Below are 19139 nucleotides of genomic sequence, written 5' to 3' on the forward strand. Positions count from 1 at the left end.
AGTAACTCCATTTCCTTTAGCAACTCTTCCGTGTTGAACTTCCGTGAAAAACAGGCACTAAACAGAATATCCAGGAGCCATTTTTCAGATCATCCGAGTTGTAAAATGTTTATTAGGGTTGATTGGGTGCACTTCGACTCTCGCTGTAAAAACGAGATAGTAAAATAAATTGGAATACATTTTGATCCGGTTTATGGCGTATGGCGGAACGGGCTGCAGTTCATCTCGTGTGGCGGCCATCTCTAAGCCTTGCACTTGAGACAATTTCCTCTCGAGTCCAGACAATTGAAGTTAACCGATCGATGAAATGGGTCATCCAGGTTCAGGGACCGCTGCAGGAGTTGTTTGCGTGGAAAAATAAGGGTGAAGTTTTCAGTTGTTCTAGGGTTAATCGTGACGATTAAATCTGATGTGTGGTCCGAGAAGGAGTTTATTGGATTAGGAAAAGGAAGGAGGAAATTGTCTATAAAGAACTCGGGGTACATGCAACTGGATTTTATAGTTTGTTGACTCAATTCAGGTTCGGCAAGCGCATGTTCCGTTGCTACATAGTTCAAAGGTCAATAGTAGTATAGACTAATTGCACAAATTCAAAATACTTTCGCATCTTGTTAATTTAAACATATAATAAATTCTACAGCCGTAAGCCGATTATATGCTGAGCGGTTTCCTGATAGGTTAACGCCTATTCGACAAAAACTTACCGTCCTAGTACTGAAGCGATTGGGTCGGACAGACATCTTATTGGCCCTTTTATTCTGATAAATCGATTAACTACATGTGATTAGTTTGAGTGAATTCTTTTAAAAAATTATTTGCCTCTAAAAGAGATTCCTTTAGATCCATATTAACAAATGTGGTGTTACCCTCAGCCTGTTTCGTTCGCATTTCTATAGTGCCTTCGGAAATCAATGGATTGTTTGAGGTAGTCTTATTTCATGGCCTTCTCGATTGCCCAAGCTGACATCCTTAGATTTTTATTTATGGGTACTTATGACGCAGCTGCCAAAATTACGCCAATTCCTTGGTACATCGAATAAGACTTCAAACACCCTGTATAAAAACAAGCGTTTGTTGAACATTAGCCACAGGTGGATGTATAATAACTGGACACCTTTCTAACCTCAGAATCGCAAATTACTTATTTAAATATTATCTTTTTCACGGCAAGATCGTGACAATTCACTAAAAGTTTGTGTATTATCGACAATTCGAAATTCTGTAGCCTTAAACCATCAAAACAGTAAAATCAGAAACAGGCTTTCCTGGTTCAGTCCCTTTCTTATAAACCGTCCTGCCATTACGCCCAAATTGGACCGGACGAGCCGCTTAACCGCTTTTCGAGGGCTCCTCCGCTCGTTATTTCAAAGCGCAGTATTTTACTTTACGAAATTACTTCTGTTCTTGGGAGATTTTCACAAAAGATTATGGCTGATGGTGCCAAAGGCTATTTTCAGTAATTTATACATATCGCCGGAGCAAACGCTGTTTCTAAATGTATTGGGGGTTGCCAAAAGCTGTTAAGATAATGTTTCGACTGTCTGGTCTGCTTTCCAATTATGTTCTTTATAGAGCTTCTCCACTAGATTCTTAACTTGGAGAGTAACTGTTGACTAACGGGAAGGTTTTTCCCATCGTTGTTGGCAAACCTCGGAAATTTCCCCGATAAATCATTCGACTGAATATACAAACAAATCGAGCTTGTCCAATAAAATCCGATCTAAAATTCAGGAAAACAAATTTTTATGCTTAAAACTTTACAGCAGCAGTCTCATATTTCTGGCGTGCGGAAGTTTGTGCGAGTTGATGTACTGAAAAGCTTATCTGCGGCGTCTTTGGAACGGTTTATCGCCGCCCTGAGGATTACTAAACTAGGTTAGTTGAATTGCCACTTGGAGGAGCGCCGAAACCATAATCATAACCGATAAGTTCTTCTTTTCTTAGCCGGAATCATTGGTAGGGCATTAGACGGGTAATCGTGACGAAATTGGCCCGCTCAAAATTCAATCCCCACTTACAATATGACGCTCCCAGAGGATGAGGTGTTTGCTTTTATCGCAATGCGGTTGTTAGGACTTCATCGCCTCGAGTGGAAGAAAATATTGTTTTGCGTCTTTTTCTCCATTGGCAAATACTTAAACTATCAAAGCGATGAAGGAGCGGAGTTTCCAAATATTATTATTTTTATACATATTACTTTTGCATGGATCGATTCGAATGTGCGACCGTCTTCGTTAAATAAATGTTTTTTTTTCGTCGTCCCGGTTAGTCAAACATTGCATTCCTTTGTTCTGCACCGCGCATGAAATCTACCAAACCGTGAATGAATCCACTCTATATATGCCAACTAAATGGAAAGGCTCTTTTTCCTTCGCGCGTCTGCGGGTTTCTCTAATGGAAAACAATTTGGATTTGCGGATTGGGAAATAAAGTTATATCATTGTTGAGAGTTGGTTGAAAAGAAAAATGGATCGGTTAAACAAAAGCGTTTATGTTTCGTGCCAATTGATTCGAGAGTAATGGAAGTCGTGCATGGTTTCAATCAGGTTTTATATTTAGCCGAGAAGATTTCCTACCAGGATGACACCGCAATCCTCCTGCTAAATGTAAAACTGGATTTAATTGAAATGAATTAAAGACGAGCATGCTTTTGGAAGTTTCAGTCCTTTGACCTTGAAGCAAGGAGTATAGCAAGAGAATCTCTGGATGAGATATACGTCGACACCCCCATTTGTGTTCATCTACGAAGCAACAACAGTCCCTCTGGGCAAAAGGAACCATCGTCCCAGTGAGTAGATTCCTTTCATCTTGAAATTCTTAGTTGCCTCTGGACTATGCAAGTTTTCTTTGTACAACCAGTAGCCTTCTGAGAGTGAAAAACGGCCTGAAAAGTAACTATGAAATTGAATCGCTGACGTATTTACGGTCCTTCGCCAGTTCCTTGTTATTCCCGATTTGTGGAAATGTGCAGTCGATATTGAGGTTTTATTCCCTTAATACAGAATAATCGTATTCCCACGTAACCCTTAACAATGTTCAACTTTCAACTCGCAAAAGTTGAACCACTGGCATCCGCCCTTTTTCGTTATAAATAAGCCCTATTCCCACGTACCCCCATGAGGTGGTTCAGGCCCTCATTATTGCGGATTTGTGGAAAGTTGCCTTTAATACCGAATCCTGCTGATTAGTACTATATTGACAATGTTTGTATCAATGCTGGGAATTGTGTAGGGGAAACGTGGAAAAGAAATAACAGAAAAGAGGAAAATCATACACATTTAGGTAACATTAAATTACCGAAAAGACCAAGATTGACAAAATAAAACATTCGAAAACCGAACCGGGCAATGTAACGCCCAAGGCAATATCAAGGACACATTAGAAAACTAAAGATGAATGAAATTCTTGATCCAAACTGGCAGAGAGGGACAGAATTTCAAATGTTGATGAGTGTGGTTGTACACCTACGCTCGGCAATAGCAAATTTAAACTCTAACACGAAAAAATTCGCCAACCAGATTACTGAACTTTCAGATAATTTTACATAACAATCAAATGATGATTTGAAATCAAACTTTTTGTATTGCGATGATAAACCGTTTGGGGCCGACACCGAAAATCGCTTACGCTAAACGAAAATCGTCGACCCGTGGCCTGATGGCCCAAGCCAAAGACTGATTTTAATAATTATCCCCTAACCCGTGCATTAATCAAACCTCAACCGCGACCAATTATTCAAGGAACTGACTGGCGAGCGTTAATTCAGCTCAGCTATCCAGCAATTCCAGAATTTATTACCGTGCCAACCGGCGACTGTCAAAAATGCGCTTTGCGTGTCCGAACCGGTTCGCTGATAAATAAGGGCGCCACGATATTAAATTATCACTATTTTGTTATGTAAATGAGGTTTTTCTAGGGCCAGACGTAAGTCGCATCCAGGAAAAAGAACTGGTTGCTTGGGAAATCCGCAACTGAGACCAGTCCAGTGTTAGTTGTCCTGGAGAGCGAGAACGAATTTTCGCAACATAAATGAAAACAAATTAATAACGTTTTAATGTATAAAAATAAATAAGCGATGCGTTCGCAGCTCTAGAGAGGCGCAATAACTCAGCCCACCGTTTTTGTCAACTCGTCAAATTAATTCTTATTTGTCCCCCTGCCTTCTAACAGTGAAATTTCGAGACATTATCACGGAGAAGTTGCTGTGTTCTTCGTCCCCTTTGTGTTACTATAAATATCTGTCATTCTTCGGGGCACTAAACCAATTACGAGATTCAACGCAAATGCGGGAGCGGATGATAAATCTGTATCGTCGGATCTGAATAGCGCCTGTCGCAAAAACAAATTATACATTTCTGCTGTGCCGATATAATACTAACAATAATTATCTAGGTTAACTTGTTTTGATGAAAATCGTCAAAATTGCGAGATAGGAGTGTTTCCCACTCTATTGTGCAATGCTGGATAAAAATTTGGATCGCACTCCTACCCAACGGAAAAAAAAGCACAGCTGACTGCCTGATTTGTATACCACTTTATTTAAGTGCCACCCATATATTTCACTCACTGAGCTCGAAAATGTAGGTAAATATCCAAGGTAATGCATTTTTTATCGGGGATACAATGGCAAGTCAAAATATCTTATTCACGGGCGACACAGAATCGGTTTTCCTGCCTCGTGTAAAACGATTTAAAAGCAGGATTCAAATTCAAATTCGAACGTTTCACTATTTATGGACCGGGGAATAAAAGTCGAATATGTTCGTCAATTGCGATTGTACGTGAAGGACATTCCTGATGAGGCAATATAAAAATTTCGTTTATAGTTCAATTGCGTAGAGACATCCCAAAAGTGGACCTATTCGTTTTATTCTTTTAGAACAAATCCCAATTATCGTTCCAGACGTCTTAATTTCACACAGGTACGACGCGGAATGTGTACAACACAAACAAGAAAAAACGGATGGGGAGCCTTCTTTTCTTAAAATTTGCCTGTCAAGAACAACCGACGAACCCCCTTAAGGCGACATGCAAAGCATGTTCTAGACAAAAGATTGCCTGGCCTGTGTGTTTTGTGCTGGATATATTGCTGCAGTTTTATTTCCAGCTATTTCTCTTCTTTGTTTGTTGGTAGATTATTTCTTGGCACAAGAAAGTTCAGTTTATTTCAGCTACGAATTCAAGCAGAGGTAGCTTCCTAACTTATTTTCTTTCTAGATTCGTATCTGCTTTGATTCAGCTTGTCCTCGCTTTTTTCCTTCCTTCGGTAAATAATTGCAGTCCATTTTTTAATTCCTTCTTAGCCCTGCTAATATGGTGTAAATCTACTCCCACGTACCACGATCGTGTCATCCCATTCGTACAGGTAAGCCGGGATCCCACGTTACAGTCGACCGAGCATATTCTAGAAAAAAATCTGCTCTGCGTTTTGCGCTGGATTTATTGCTGCAGTTTTATTTCCAGTCATTTCTCTTCTTTGCTTGCTGTCTGGTTATTTCTTGGATAAAGAAAGGACGATGAAGTTGCGAAGTCAGGGAGAGGTGGATTAGGAACTTACTTTCTTCTTTCTGTTTTGATTCACTTTATTTTTGTTTTTGTTGTGTTTGTTTTTATTTCTTTCGGTTTATAAATGTACATTTCCAAGTATGTTTTGACTATCATTGATATTGAAGTTCTCCTCAAGTCTGCAAATGCAGATGAGGCCTACCCCCAAACCCCCATCCAAGACCTAATTTCATCAATTTTTATTTCGTTGCATCAGGCCATTTACTCAGTGGTCCAGGACTTGACTTGAGACTGAATTGCAAATAGGAAATGAGATGAGAGTTAAGAGGATTTTTTCTGTATGTGCGAACAAATCCGCTTATCTGCTTCAGGACAGCTGAACGTGCCATTTACTCTGCTCTACAATCTTGGGCAAACTGCAGTACTAAAGTGAATACACCATGTAAATCTATCCAGAACAAGCTGATTGTGCTTAAGTTCTTCCGATTCCGACACGTTAGGGTCTCAATTATGCAGAAGATCCGGTGGTATTGTATTACTCGCTCTTGGACTTTAAAGCTGGCCTTTCTCTCCAATTATCTTGCTGCTGCGTATTTAAAGTTGTGCCCCATTAAAACTTTAGTTTATGCTTGAAATGCTATCAAGGCCAATTTCACTGATGACTAAATTTTTAAAAATAAATCGCTGCTTAGTTTGCAACTTTTAAGCGAACTTCTCCACCATTAACTGCGGCTCTAATAGCTGCATATTAATATTTGATAGTGGTGACGGAATTTGGCTACTCAACTAATCAAAGAATGTTATAAAGTGAGTTATTAATTGTCGATTTAATTGCCCCGAGTGAGGTTGTAAAATCGAGATTTACTTTCCGTAAAACTTTCGCAATAAGACCATAGAAACCCAATATTTTATATTTATGCAGTTGACTTAAGAATTATTGTTCCTTGACAGTTTGTATAATGGCTTTTTTCGTTTTATGGCATCGTAATGTCGTAAAACCCAATAATCTGATCTGGGCAGTGAAAGCGAGGAATCCAATGAGATTTGCCTCGATTTTTACTACTCTAGGGCGAGTTATAACCCTTACATTTTCTGATGCAAACAAGCAGCAGCAATAATCGACTAACTATTTAATGAATGTTGCAGATCCTAATGGCTACGAACCCATAAGTTGCGGTTTTCATCAAGTCCTCGTAAAACGAAGGCACCACTCGCATTACTTCTGATTAAACTTATAACGTGCTCATAGATCCCGTTGCTCCGACGAGTCCCTGTTCACGTTACTTCCGTACAATAAATAGCATAGAACCTATCCTACAGTTAATCTGGGCAAAGATAATTGGAATTATTCTAATTGCGGGACTGCGCTGTCGTCTGCAATATTATTTAAGGACCCGGGGTTTGCTCTAGACAATTACAAAGAGATTGTATTTGGTAATTAGGGAGTAACACTCTGGAATTGGCTCTGTTATCTTTTGCGGCTTCGAATTTGACTTTACATTTGAATATTTTGTCAGCCAATTTCGAGTTAAGAAACGCGAAAATACACGTGGCTGTGCGGTGTTAGACTATTTGGCCAATTTGCAAAACTCGTTTAAAAACGGTCGCGTTGGTCAATTATAAATTGTGAAATTCAACTGCAAGGAAGTAAACGCATTGCGACAATCTAGAACAGCGGCACACCGAGCTTTTGTGTTCTTAACGAACTTATTGTTGCATCCCGAGTTTGCCCTGACTATTACCATCAAAGCTAAATTATTTATCTGAAGCGACGGGACTAGGGTTGCGCGCCACCCTTGTCCGTTTATTGAACTACTCCCGCTATTATGCCTATAAAGGACAGGACGAATATATTCTACAGTCAGTGAGACGACAAGTTTTACCCAGTGCACACCGATTTTGACTGATGGTAATACGGTGGCACCCGTGGGTAAGAAAAAGAATTTGGCAAGATATTTCATCAGCTATGTTTTTCTTTCTGGATAGTTTCAAAGTTCTAATATTTCACAGGCGGAAAATTTAGCATCTAGCAGCTCAATTCAAATTCAGAAAAAAAAAACACAAAAAAAATCTATTTCGGCAGTAAAAAGTTCGGAATGTTTGTTTACAAAGCATGTGGAAAACTCCCCCGTACTTTCGAAGACGTATGTTACTCGACGAAAATGCAAATTTCCCCCCTTAAATTCGTTCATAACCGAGTCGAAGACGACAAATTTACGTGCTACTTTTTCACCTTTTTATAAAAACATATCTAAATTCTATAACTTCCCCTCTTTTAGCTGGATAACGAAGACACTGCATATGATTGATATCCATCGAATCAGCTTAAAACTTTGTATTCATGTTGCGAAATAGGGGTCTTCAAAGCTATTTCTGCGGCTTTAGAAGCAATTAGCTGAAAATTGCTGTTGCATATATGTGCGAAAACTGGGAAATCAACTAATTTGTGGGCATGAACCTCTGCTGGGAACTTGTTAATGGGCAAGGATATTTAATTGGTTGGTGACGAGAGTGTTGCATTCTATTGGAGTCTAAAGCTGCCTCTGTTGTGTTCATCAGCGCAGTCTATTTAGTTTTTGGAAATTTATTCACTGCACACATTGAATATTTCGTAAGTTCGTTATAATATTTTTAAGACTTACCATGAAATTATCGTATGCTTTAAATACCCTCTTCAAGGTGTACAGTTGGAATATCACCTTTGTATTGCCTTTGTATTGTCAGGCTGGCCCAGGCACTCAGTCCTGTTGGAGCACTTCGATAAAAAATTGATTATGAACTAACTAATTAAAAAATTAGATGGCTTAAGCAGATAATTTCTCGGCTAATCGTGTAAGGGCTGGTCCTTGAAGATCCTGTTAAAACTGTATGTAAATAACCCTCAATCGAGGATAATCATCCAAGCGTGTGTTAGTTGCACAGGTGTTCCATCTAGCCGTCTTTAGTTCAACTGTCGGTTAAGTTTGAAGTTCAGTTTAATGATCTGCCAAATAGTTCAGGTTAGCTCTAGCTCCATACTGCTGGATATTGCACAACTGGCCCTCATTGGCCTAAGGTTTATTGCGGACCACTCCCATTTTGTTTTTTTTTTCTTTTTTTTAGGAGAAAAATTGCTTTTGGTCTATTATAAAACTTTTCCCTCACGGAGCATTTTTCAATATTTTGCGATTCCTTAAAGAGATTTATCGGAATTTTCCGCGATAAAAACAAGCTAATGCATTTTTTCCCTGCTTCGCAAGATATTTTCCTGCAGTGTGACACTATAGTTCCAGTGATTAATGAGCTGTGATCGGAGCAAAAAGTGGGGAATTGTGAGCGAAACAATCCGTGTTATTGAGAGAGCATCGCGGGAACTCGCTTTAAACTTAAATTGAACCGGTGGTGGTGATGGATTATGTCCTATATTCAGCCGAAAGGTTGCGGTTTTTTCTTTTATTCTTCCCGGTTTTATATCTACATTTTCTTATTATCGGTAAACATCGCTTTGTATTGCGGCATTTTTTGGCAAAAAAGGAATAAAAGAAGCTTTGTGGTTCTTTTCAGTTGTTTGTATCATTAAAAAAAGTCTTCCGCACGGTGGTGTATAGAGATACCTGCCGCTAATTGCCTCCTCACTTTTGTAATCGTAATGAGGTTTGTTGTCAAAAAGAATACTAAATCTATTATGACATTAGCACTCAGTGAATTTTTCCCAGAAAAACTGTTTTAATTCTCAATCCAGTAGGACTTTGAATTTCCACTTCCCTAAAAGATTGATATTAAAGGGGATTTTTTTCCATTATTTAGACATGTGAGAGTTGAAAAGGTCATGGTGTGCGGCCATGTTCAGGTTTTAAATATTGAATGTCGAAAGCTCCCAGTGGGGACATTGAGGTGCAAACATAACATTAACTTGGACAGGAAAACGTTAGTGGGACGGGGAAGGGAATTCGGTCATTTCATTTTTCGTTATCGTTGAGGTCGGCGCTGGATGTGGAAGTTTTTCCAAAATTTCAGAAATGCTAAAAATTGTGGAAGTAAACTGAAGTGTGACAACAAAATCACTTCATGTCTCAAGAACGTAAAATTATCTATCAAATAAGAGCACGCTGAAGAAAATTGGTGATGTGGAAAGTGACCTATTGCATGTAGAAACATGGCATGATAGAACAGATCGCAGCCCTATTTATTGAATATAAAGTTCTTTTGAAAGCGGTAAAAAACTTAACTTCCAGTAGGAAATCCAAGATAGCGTCCAGAAGAAAAACCAAACTCGATTATGGTTGCCGAAAACCGAGACGTGGGATTTGAATTTACAAAATTTCAGGAATTTTTCAAGTTTAAAAATGATATATTCTTGAACTCCAAATTTCGCAGCTTTGCCCGAATTCAACCGACCTCTTATCTTTCACGGTTACCGGGATCCCCATGGCTGAGCTCCAGAACCGGCTCCCGATATGCAGAGATTGTAGTGAAATGAAAAAGATAGCAAATTAACTTATAAACAACTGATATATCTAGGTGTACACTCTTTATCCAATTATTCAAAAAAAAAAAGATTTCGATTAGTTACGGTATATGTTTAACGAAAGCGAAAGGTCCGAGGCTTTAAAATAAATAACCTCTCCTCGAACCTCCACCATTCACCTGTATCGACAGCCATTTTCGGGAGATGTTACTGCCCCAGCAAGTTCGGATTTACATAAAAGGTTTTTCGGGGAGTTCGGAACTAATCAAATTGTTCTTTCGTGTAAGTGATGCTGGTTTTCGTAGAGAGAAACTGCTATTCGGAGTCCGCAAGTTATTTGTCACAATGATTGAAGCAGCTCTTCGGATATACATGTCCTCGGAGCTATTGCATCGATTAATCACGGAAAGAGAAGCAATTTCGGGCGCTTGCACTCTGCGGGTCATTTGAAAATTGTTCTCCGACACTTGGATTTACTTGGTTTGAATTATGGGTCTCTTTTCATCCAACGGCTTTTAAGCCATTGACGAATCGAATTTGCCGCACAGGAATGGCGAAAATTAGCGTTATTTCCTTATAAAGTGGGAACATCCTCGCTGCTTCCGTCCTCTTCCAGCACGAATTTCCTTTGTCTAATTCCTCTAACTAGGGAGACATAAAAAGTAGATTGCCCATGTCGCTGGCATGACGTCTATTAATGGACCTTGCCCGGGCTTTTGTGGCAGAAGGAACCGAGAAAATTCGCAAATCTCTATCCGAATTTAACAGAACACACATTGTTCCACTTCTTATTGTTGGAATCCAGAACCGTTAAATCTTCTTTGACAAGGAACATTTATTATGATCATATCACTCGTATGGGAATAGGGGATGGAAAATAAAGAACACGCGCGCTATGTTAGTAAAGGCGGAAGTAATGGCTGAATCGAATTGCAGTTTATTGATTAGATTAACTAGGGTTTAGTGCTAAATTGATGTAGAGTATAGGGTGCTTATATATTATATCATTTTGCTTGGTTCTGTATTTATTCACTAGTCCAAACGTTTTACGATTACTTGCACTGCCATGGCTACACGTGGGCCTTTCGGCTGCGTCACATAAATATATTTACTTAAATTTCATATCAATTTGAAGATACAAAGACTTGAAGGGGAGGAAAAAAATGAATAGAAAAATTTCCTAAAAATTGCGACTACACCTCACCGGGTTTTCTGCCACTCAAACTGTTATTTTAAATGGGGTACCTTGCCGATTTTAGGATGTTTATACGCCAAATTTAAAGTTGCTGTTCTGTGCTACAAGATAGAAACTCTTCTTTGCTAATAATGACAGAAACTTTATCAGAGTGTTCCAAAGACATTTGCACAAATGAATTTTTACTTTTGCTTCTGGCGATGATGCCTAAAAACAGGGGTAGTGATTCACAGAAAGTTACGTTCGATAATTCCTCCTTTTCAATTTCGGAAGAATGGGGATGAAAACCCCATTTTAGTTATTTTTTGCAATTTAACTTTGTTCGCTGACGTTTACAATATCGGTAATTAATCACAACTATACTGACGAATAACTTGTTTCATTAGTGTGATAAGTAAATTGTGTTATACATCCACGAATGCCTCGACACATTGAATGCACTAATTTCCAGATGAGAAATATGGTTTGTGTTTATGCGCAAACAGATTTCCAGCCGTCGTGCTGCTGCAAAGTACCTGGAACTTTATCTCAACAATCTACAAGCAGCCGATCGAATTTTCAAATGACTTTACCGCAAAGTGGGTGAGACTGATCCATTTCGTTCATAACCGGCTAACGGAAGATTCTCACTGCGGATCAAGAAGATGCGACTTTCGTCCGAATCCAGGGGGATCCAGAAGCCCTGCTGCTGACCACAGATGCTAACCACACGTATCACTGAAGCGACGAGCAAATTTATGATTTGCTGACCCCGTCGTAAGTCAGCCAGTCAGAATGAACCAGAAAGTGCACGTGTCTTCCTTGGAAATGCAATTAATCTTATGCGACAATAAATAAGCGATTGCCAGATTAAAGTTGATGTTGGGAAATAATCAAACGGATCATATCATTTTAACGACGCCGCTAAAATGCGATTTCTTATTGCAATAAAAATCACGTTTTTATGGACGCCAGGAACAATTTATTCTTATATGTGTAACTCGTGCATAAGAAATCATCTATAAATTTTAGAACTAGACACATTCATGCAATCTGGATCAGGTCCTGTAGATTTTAGTAAAACGTATCTCTGATTTTTGCCAAAAAAAAGACAGCTTACTGTGCTTTCTCTGTGAACCACAGTGTCGATGCGCCGCAAGCTCCTGCTTCCAATGATCATGCACAAGATTTAAATTTGATAAAGACCAGGATTTTGGATGTGGCAATTTCCAACTGAACAGTGTTGTTTCCTGCCTAATAGGTGGGAATATAGAGTCCTACTCTGAACTCGTATCTTTCTACTGCCGTGAAAACCCTCATTTAGGGCCGTAAGAGAATAACACATTTGTCTCTAATGAAATAAATATTCGTAGTCCTTTTAGGAGCCTTGAAAGTTTGCTCAGTGAACTTTGTTAAACAAAATAAAAAGTCTTCGAAGTATGAAAAAAATGTCACGCATCCTTTTCCGAAGAAACCCGGCGAATGTCTGAATGTTGTTAGGTAACTCAGTCACACTTTCCAAATTCAATTTGCAAGTTGACAAGAACTTGAAAATGGGATACTCGACTGAATTTTATCTGATAAAGTTAATATTTGGTGAACGTCTTATATTCTAATTCCACATATTTGTTTAGTTTCATTCAATCCAAAGGGTTTCGCCCACGCCGCTGTGTTCATCAGAGCTCTTTTAAAACAAATTTGGTCTTTCAGTCCTCGACCCACGAAACGTTTACTTCTTAAACTTTGTATCATGAAGTTGGAAATAATCAGTTTGCATGCCGACAGAACTTCAAAAGTTATTTCTCTTGCAATCTTTTTCCACAAGATAAAATCGCCCCGCTGTAAGTTGACCTAATTTTAAATTGTTAGCCATTATGCTTTCCTTCAAATCATTCCGGGGAACTTAATTAAATTCCAGTGTCGTACCGCTGAATAATTTCAAGACATCCGCCACACTGCAAAACTTAATGGTTTATGGTTATGAGTTTTCATCATCAGGTGTGTGTGTGTATGTGTGTGTGTGTCAGGGTTCATTTTCAATCAAAACGAAGTTTAATCAAAAACGCGTTGCACTTCGTTTGCAAAGTTCAAAATTGGAAACTTTGTTTGCTGCTGCAAACTTGTCTGCCTTTGCGCAAAATGCGAACCGCGAAATTTATTCCCATTATGTGGAAAGTTAACCAAGTTTTAATAGATTCTACATGTGTGAAATTGAAATTCGTACTTGGATTTAGTGTCGACGAACATCTGCTCTCTCAGGTTAAACGCCTTGTTCTACGATATGAGATCAGATCAGACTTATAAAGCGTAGATTTCCGTTTCATTGCCGCAAAGTAGGTCTGCAGAACCTTATTTCTGCACCAATAAATACATTGCTGAAAAGGGCAATTAAAAATGAGTTTTATTACATTCCTGTGACCTGAGAGTGAGGCAGAATATTCCCAATATACTGAACTTCCTTCGAATTAATAGAGCTCTGAATTGGGTTGTGCTTGGACAAGCAAATAATCTCAATGAGACAAATGTATTATGGACCTTTAGGCCGACCCTTTAATCTATCTTATGGTTGTAATTTTTCATTTATTTTCTTGAATTATACGGTCCTAGGATGAGAATTTATCAAATTTAATCTTAATACGTTGCAGGGTATTTCCAGAAATAAATAATTCATTCAAAAAGGGCTTCATGTGCAAAAAGCCCTAGAGCTCAAAGATCTTTTGGGTAAAAAAGGAAAATATTTATCTGTTACTTTTACTAGGAGAATCTATTTCGCGTTTGTGTTTTCTATTGTTACATTTTTACAAGCGAATCGATAATACGGTTGCAATACATTTTCCTATTTTGATTCCCAATAGAAGCAAACATTTACCAAACCAACGAACCGTAATCATCATATCTCAAATGAGAAAAACTATAAATTTCGCTTAAACAACTTCGGGCAACCGACAGTGATTAACACCACTTTTAATCCTTGCAAATGGCCCAGTTATTTACCAAAGACAACAAATGTTTCTTGACTAGGAAATTAATGTACTGACCAGAAACTCTCCCCCGTAAGATGGGAAACCTTCAGGGAAACCTAATTTTCTCTTCAACTTTCACAAATCAAAAGGTCACTTCATTACAGAGCAAGTTATTGGAATCCAAATGGAAGAAGGATGAAAAACCATTTTCCTTTGTATACGGAATAAAACCATATTACCGACATATCGCTTGTAAATTGTATAATACCCGGAGAATATGTCATTTACATGAAGTTTAATTATAGTAGTAGAATCGTGTTAGGTGCAACCGGATAATACGTATACGAATGTATGTGTGTGTTCGGCATACCCGCTGTTTGGCGGCGTTTGAATTATATGCCGAGATGGTTTGCGAGTGTGACAGAAATCCGATAATACTCCGAATCTAGAATGAGCTGAGAATGCATACCTACGTGAAAGTTTGCGAGAAACTCTCGGGGATTATTGGAAGCATATTCTTATTCGATTCCTCGATATTGGAGGATATTCCAAGGCACTTGATTCCTATCGAATGCTAATTCGTACGAAAAGTATGATCTTACAAAAGGATGAAGGAACGAAGTTTCTATAAAAACGGAAGAGGTATTCGATATGATTTATAACTTAGTTTGTAGTAATGTAATTCGAACTATCAAGGCGATGGGGGATGCGAGTTTTCCAATATTTTCAGTTGGATTAGGGCAATCCTTATAATTGATGTATCTGCGCGTTAAAGGTATAATCCAACAAAAGAAGCAGAGAACGAAATTAGTTCCTTAACGGAGAGTCAACATGATTTATAACTTCGGGGAAAAATTATTAAATTAGTGGAACTATAAAGGCGATTATGGCTGGGAGTTTTCAAATATTTAGAACAGCATTCGCTCTGTGACTTACTCTGTATCTTTTAGTTCTAGAGATATAAACTAACATGCACATTAATTTTCGCGGCTTTGAACATCTCTAGAAATGCAGGTTTTTCCAGTTCCATTTTTAAGGCTCAATGAAGGTATAATAATCTAAGAATTCTGAAATATCTATAATTTATATAACGCAGGAATACCTAAATACTTATAGAAATGTTAAAAAATTCGTTGGTCATAAACAAACAAATTGTGAACGCATCTTTGTTGAGAGACAAACAGGAAAATCTTGAACTGAACCTGGCATCTCTTAATACCTTTCCGTTTAACGCTTTCACCCTATTTAGGCACATCGTTTACTCCAAAACTTCCTAGCTTTTGGCACGTTCAAGGGCGAAAATATAAGGGCACTAAACCCGACCTAATGCGGCTGTTATAGGTATATTTCGGGCTCATTGGAGACGCGTTATCGCAAAACAAAATCATAATTCTTATTAAAATAGCGTCGAGAAAATTTACTTCGAATACGAGCGGCACAAAGTCGGTTAATGGACGCCATTATCACACAATAAAGAGCATTTGTGACCGTGCGGGGTTGTTAACGTAAATTATGATTGGTGCTACTCGGAATTTAGATAAACTTTGCTCGAAAATCCCGAAGAGGGCACGAGGTGAGTCGAATTTGATGAGAGCCCGGTGCCTTTAATGGCTTCATAGTTCTAAAAAATATTCATCGCTAGGAGTTTTCTGTTTGGCGTTGGTTGGACAGTAAACGAGTAATCAATTAAAGTAAATATTGCACTGGGATCGCAATAGGCATGCTATTATCGGAATCGGGCAAATCAAAATTCTAAATAATGCAGGTAGCTATTGAAATCAGCTGTAATAACAGGGAATTTAACGAGCAATCACAATAAAAACGCAATAGACCGTGAGAAATTTCCTGGTTGTCTGTAAGGGATTCCCGATTCAAATAAACCGTCATTACATCAAGTTAATTAAAATTTTGTGTAATTACGATAGAACCGGAAAAATCGCTCTTCAACATGCAATACTCACTAAAATATACCCTAGCTACGATGTTGTTTGTAGTATGATGTTATCTTAGACTCATTGTTCAATAGAGAACAGAGATAAATTGTATATTCCTCTTTTTGTGGAGGTTGATACAAACATTTCGTTGATGCGACATTCAAATTGATGTTCTAAAACACGTATTTTTATAGAAGTTTAAAGCACATTTCAAACCGTTTCATCGTGAAGGTATCCAAGAACAATGATTACTAATCTTTCGATTTAATCTTGATATTTCCCGACCAGCATTCCTCTAACCAAACCGCGGAATGGCGCATTTTACAAGACATATCGACAAAATTTGTCTTTTCATTCAAAGAGAAATGGCTTGCACGGGGCCCTTTGTGAAATATCACTGAAAGTACAAACTCTTTGCGTGATGCGAATCGTTTCGGTCTTTCCGGAACTTATATTTTCAGGGCGGCAATTTGTTATTCCTGCCCAAGATTTACAAGGATGTCTTTATTTAGATCTGTTTAAATACCTTGAGCTTTGATTTATGCATTTAATTCCTTCGATATTGTTTCATGGATTTGCTTAAGGAACTACAAATTTAAGCGGATTTTCTTTTAAATTTTTCCACTCCTCACAATTTCCATGGCTTTCTGCTAATTACCCCTCAATCCCTCTCGGCAAACAAAAGCAATTGAAGTGCATTTTTTTTCGTCTATCTCGAATCTGATCGATACTCCATCTCCTTAAGGGATTTATAGGCATTTTGTTATATAAAGCCAACAAAGTTAACGGTATTCGGCTTTTTCCCCAGCAAAACCGCACAAGATCCTCCAGGAAATGTGACACGGAGATGGGTTTGATTAATGACCAACGATGATGGCAAAAAATATCGAACTGCGCCCGAAAACAATTCAGGTTATGGAACGCTCTTCCTTAAAATTCGCCCGGAATTTTAAATTGAACATGAGCTTGAACATTGATCGATTTATTTTCATTTTATGGTAAGACGTTGCCGTGGCTGCGTTTTTATTTTCCATAACACCAGCAACACGGATTTTATATCCCTTTGCTGAAATTTGATCAATGACGCGTATCTTCGACAATATATTAATGCGTTTTGTCAAGAAAGCGGATTTAATCGGTCCTGGCCCGCAGAATCTCTGACAAAACCCCAGGACAACTCTGCCGTCTGCTATTACTTAGACTTCGGATTTTCTTATACCAATCAATATTGTTGTGGGAGTAACATGTGCGCGTCCGGGTGGGACTACATTACGCAACACGAAAAATCTCGATTATTATTCATAGCTGCAGCCTCTTCTTAACAGATTACTCATTATTTATCGTCGGAAACCTCTCGAACTTTCTTAAGCTCGTTACTGCATCAAATTCAACGAGGCTTCAGACTTCATCCTATAATTAATTCGCCTTCAAACCGAGATCCTGCAGGAAATGCAACTGGAGCGCATTACGGTTTTTTCCCAACGAGCTTCCTTCCGATATTCCGTTTTCTTACTGGCTTTAAGGAGATTTCGGTTATAATGAAACTCTTTTGCGATAATAGAGTTTTTTTTATCCCCGAATCCTTCCCGTGGTAATGGTGCTAGAATAAGGTAGTTACTGCAGTTAACTTTGTGTCGGCTTTTAGTGTTTGGTTATTGTTGCTTCGGAAAATACTTGCCGTTTTATTTAAAATGTATCTAAAATTCGGAAATTAAAACGCCTTTCCGGGAGGAAATTACAAACTGGGGAAAATACTTTTTAAGCCAGAATTACTCGGCGGGAAAATTATTCCCCGCTTTGTTTCCTGCTAGCTGAGAGAAACCAAAGAAATGGTTGACAATAAATTAATATTATTAGAGTTTGAAAGTAACTTTTTCGCGAAGAAACCTGAATAACGAACGCATTTATATTTTTTTTTTGTTTGTTTAGAAATTAAATTCTAATAAACACCAATTGTTACAGGAGCCGAAGATGACTTGCATCGCTTCTCCGGGAATGACACACATACGGACTATTTTCGACTGGTCATGAAAGATGGAGAATCCCTGCTCTTAGGAGGAAGGTAAGAGCCGCATTTGAAAAGCATTTTCACATAAATTTGTCAAGTAGAATTCCCAATTCGTCTGATCTCGTTTTGCCTCGCAATAAGCCAATCGTCGGGGCCTCAATCCCTTTTTGATCATCACCACGTTAAAGTCGATTTACGGCCAACGTCCAGGGAATTCTTAAAATCGCCTGTCATTTTTCTTGATAACCGATCGTTTTATTGAGTTTAACTACAGCTGCTACGTACAGAAGGTTCAGTTTCGTGCTACGAATTTTAGGATCGAAATTTCAGTTTGTTAGGGAGAACTGCGAAAGAGTTTTGTTTAGTAATGGAACAACGTTTCTTAAATTGCGTAGCAGATTATGGTCTGAATCGACATGTTCAGCGTCAAGAAATTGAGGATAACTAATGTCGCAGAATGAATTTTTGAGCGAGCGCGCCCAGAAATTTCTTAAAACTGCTCAACACAAAGCGAAGTTGAAGATTCGAGCAAGCTTTGTGGGCTGAAATAATCTTCGATACCTGGTTTATTGCTCAGAAGACTATCCGGCATTACTGAAAACCCACAAACGCAGTAGAAGATTCAACCACATTTAAATTTTTTATTTACTAACTAATTGGCCTGAAAGTCGTATTTTGGAGTTGAAAGAAACTGCGCCGCTTGATGTACAGCTGGGAAAAATTTGAGTTCGATCCATCAGTTTTTGAAGGAGAAGCGAGCGTAAATCTCCACTGATTCCTAAAAAGCATCAAACCTAATTGGATTCAATCAAGTTTTTGATCTCAATCAGTTGATTGAATGGTCTAGAATAATAGAAGAAAATGGAAGGCAAGCTCTGTGGATAAACCTATCTGATGATAGATTACTAGGACTCTACTTTAGACGAGACTATGCTTTGTCAGTTAAGTATGCTGTCAGGCATCATAGATCTTTATCTAATTAGGATAGTGACGGCTCTAGAATGCCTTGCACAAACCAAGTTCCGACAACTAACTCTTGAATTATGACTATATCCCTCCCTCTGGCCACCCAACTTATGGTTAAGTACGTAGCTTCTTGGGAAAACCG

At 38.4% G+C, this 19139-nt stretch overlaps 1 protein-coding gene across 1 annotated transcript in view; it reads left to right on the top strand.

The window, feature by feature from the left end:
- Positions 1 to 19139, top strand: part of Sema1a (semaphorin 1a) — a 191800-nt gene that overhangs the window by 129976 nt on the left and 42685 nt on the right. Inside the window, exon 4 of the mRNA XM_066406988.1 lies at positions 17986 to 18085. Within this exon, the coding sequence (XP_066263085.1) occupies positions 17986 to 18085 (100 nt within the window). The remainder of the gene's footprint in view (positions 1 to 17985; positions 18086 to 19139) is intronic.

Source organism: Euwallacea similis, chromosome 3 (assembly GCF_039881205.1).
Source record: "Euwallacea similis isolate ESF13 chromosome 3, ESF131.1, whole genome shotgun sequence".
Classification (NCBI taxonomy): Eukaryota; Metazoa; Arthropoda; class Insecta; order Coleoptera; family Curculionidae; genus Euwallacea; species Euwallacea similis.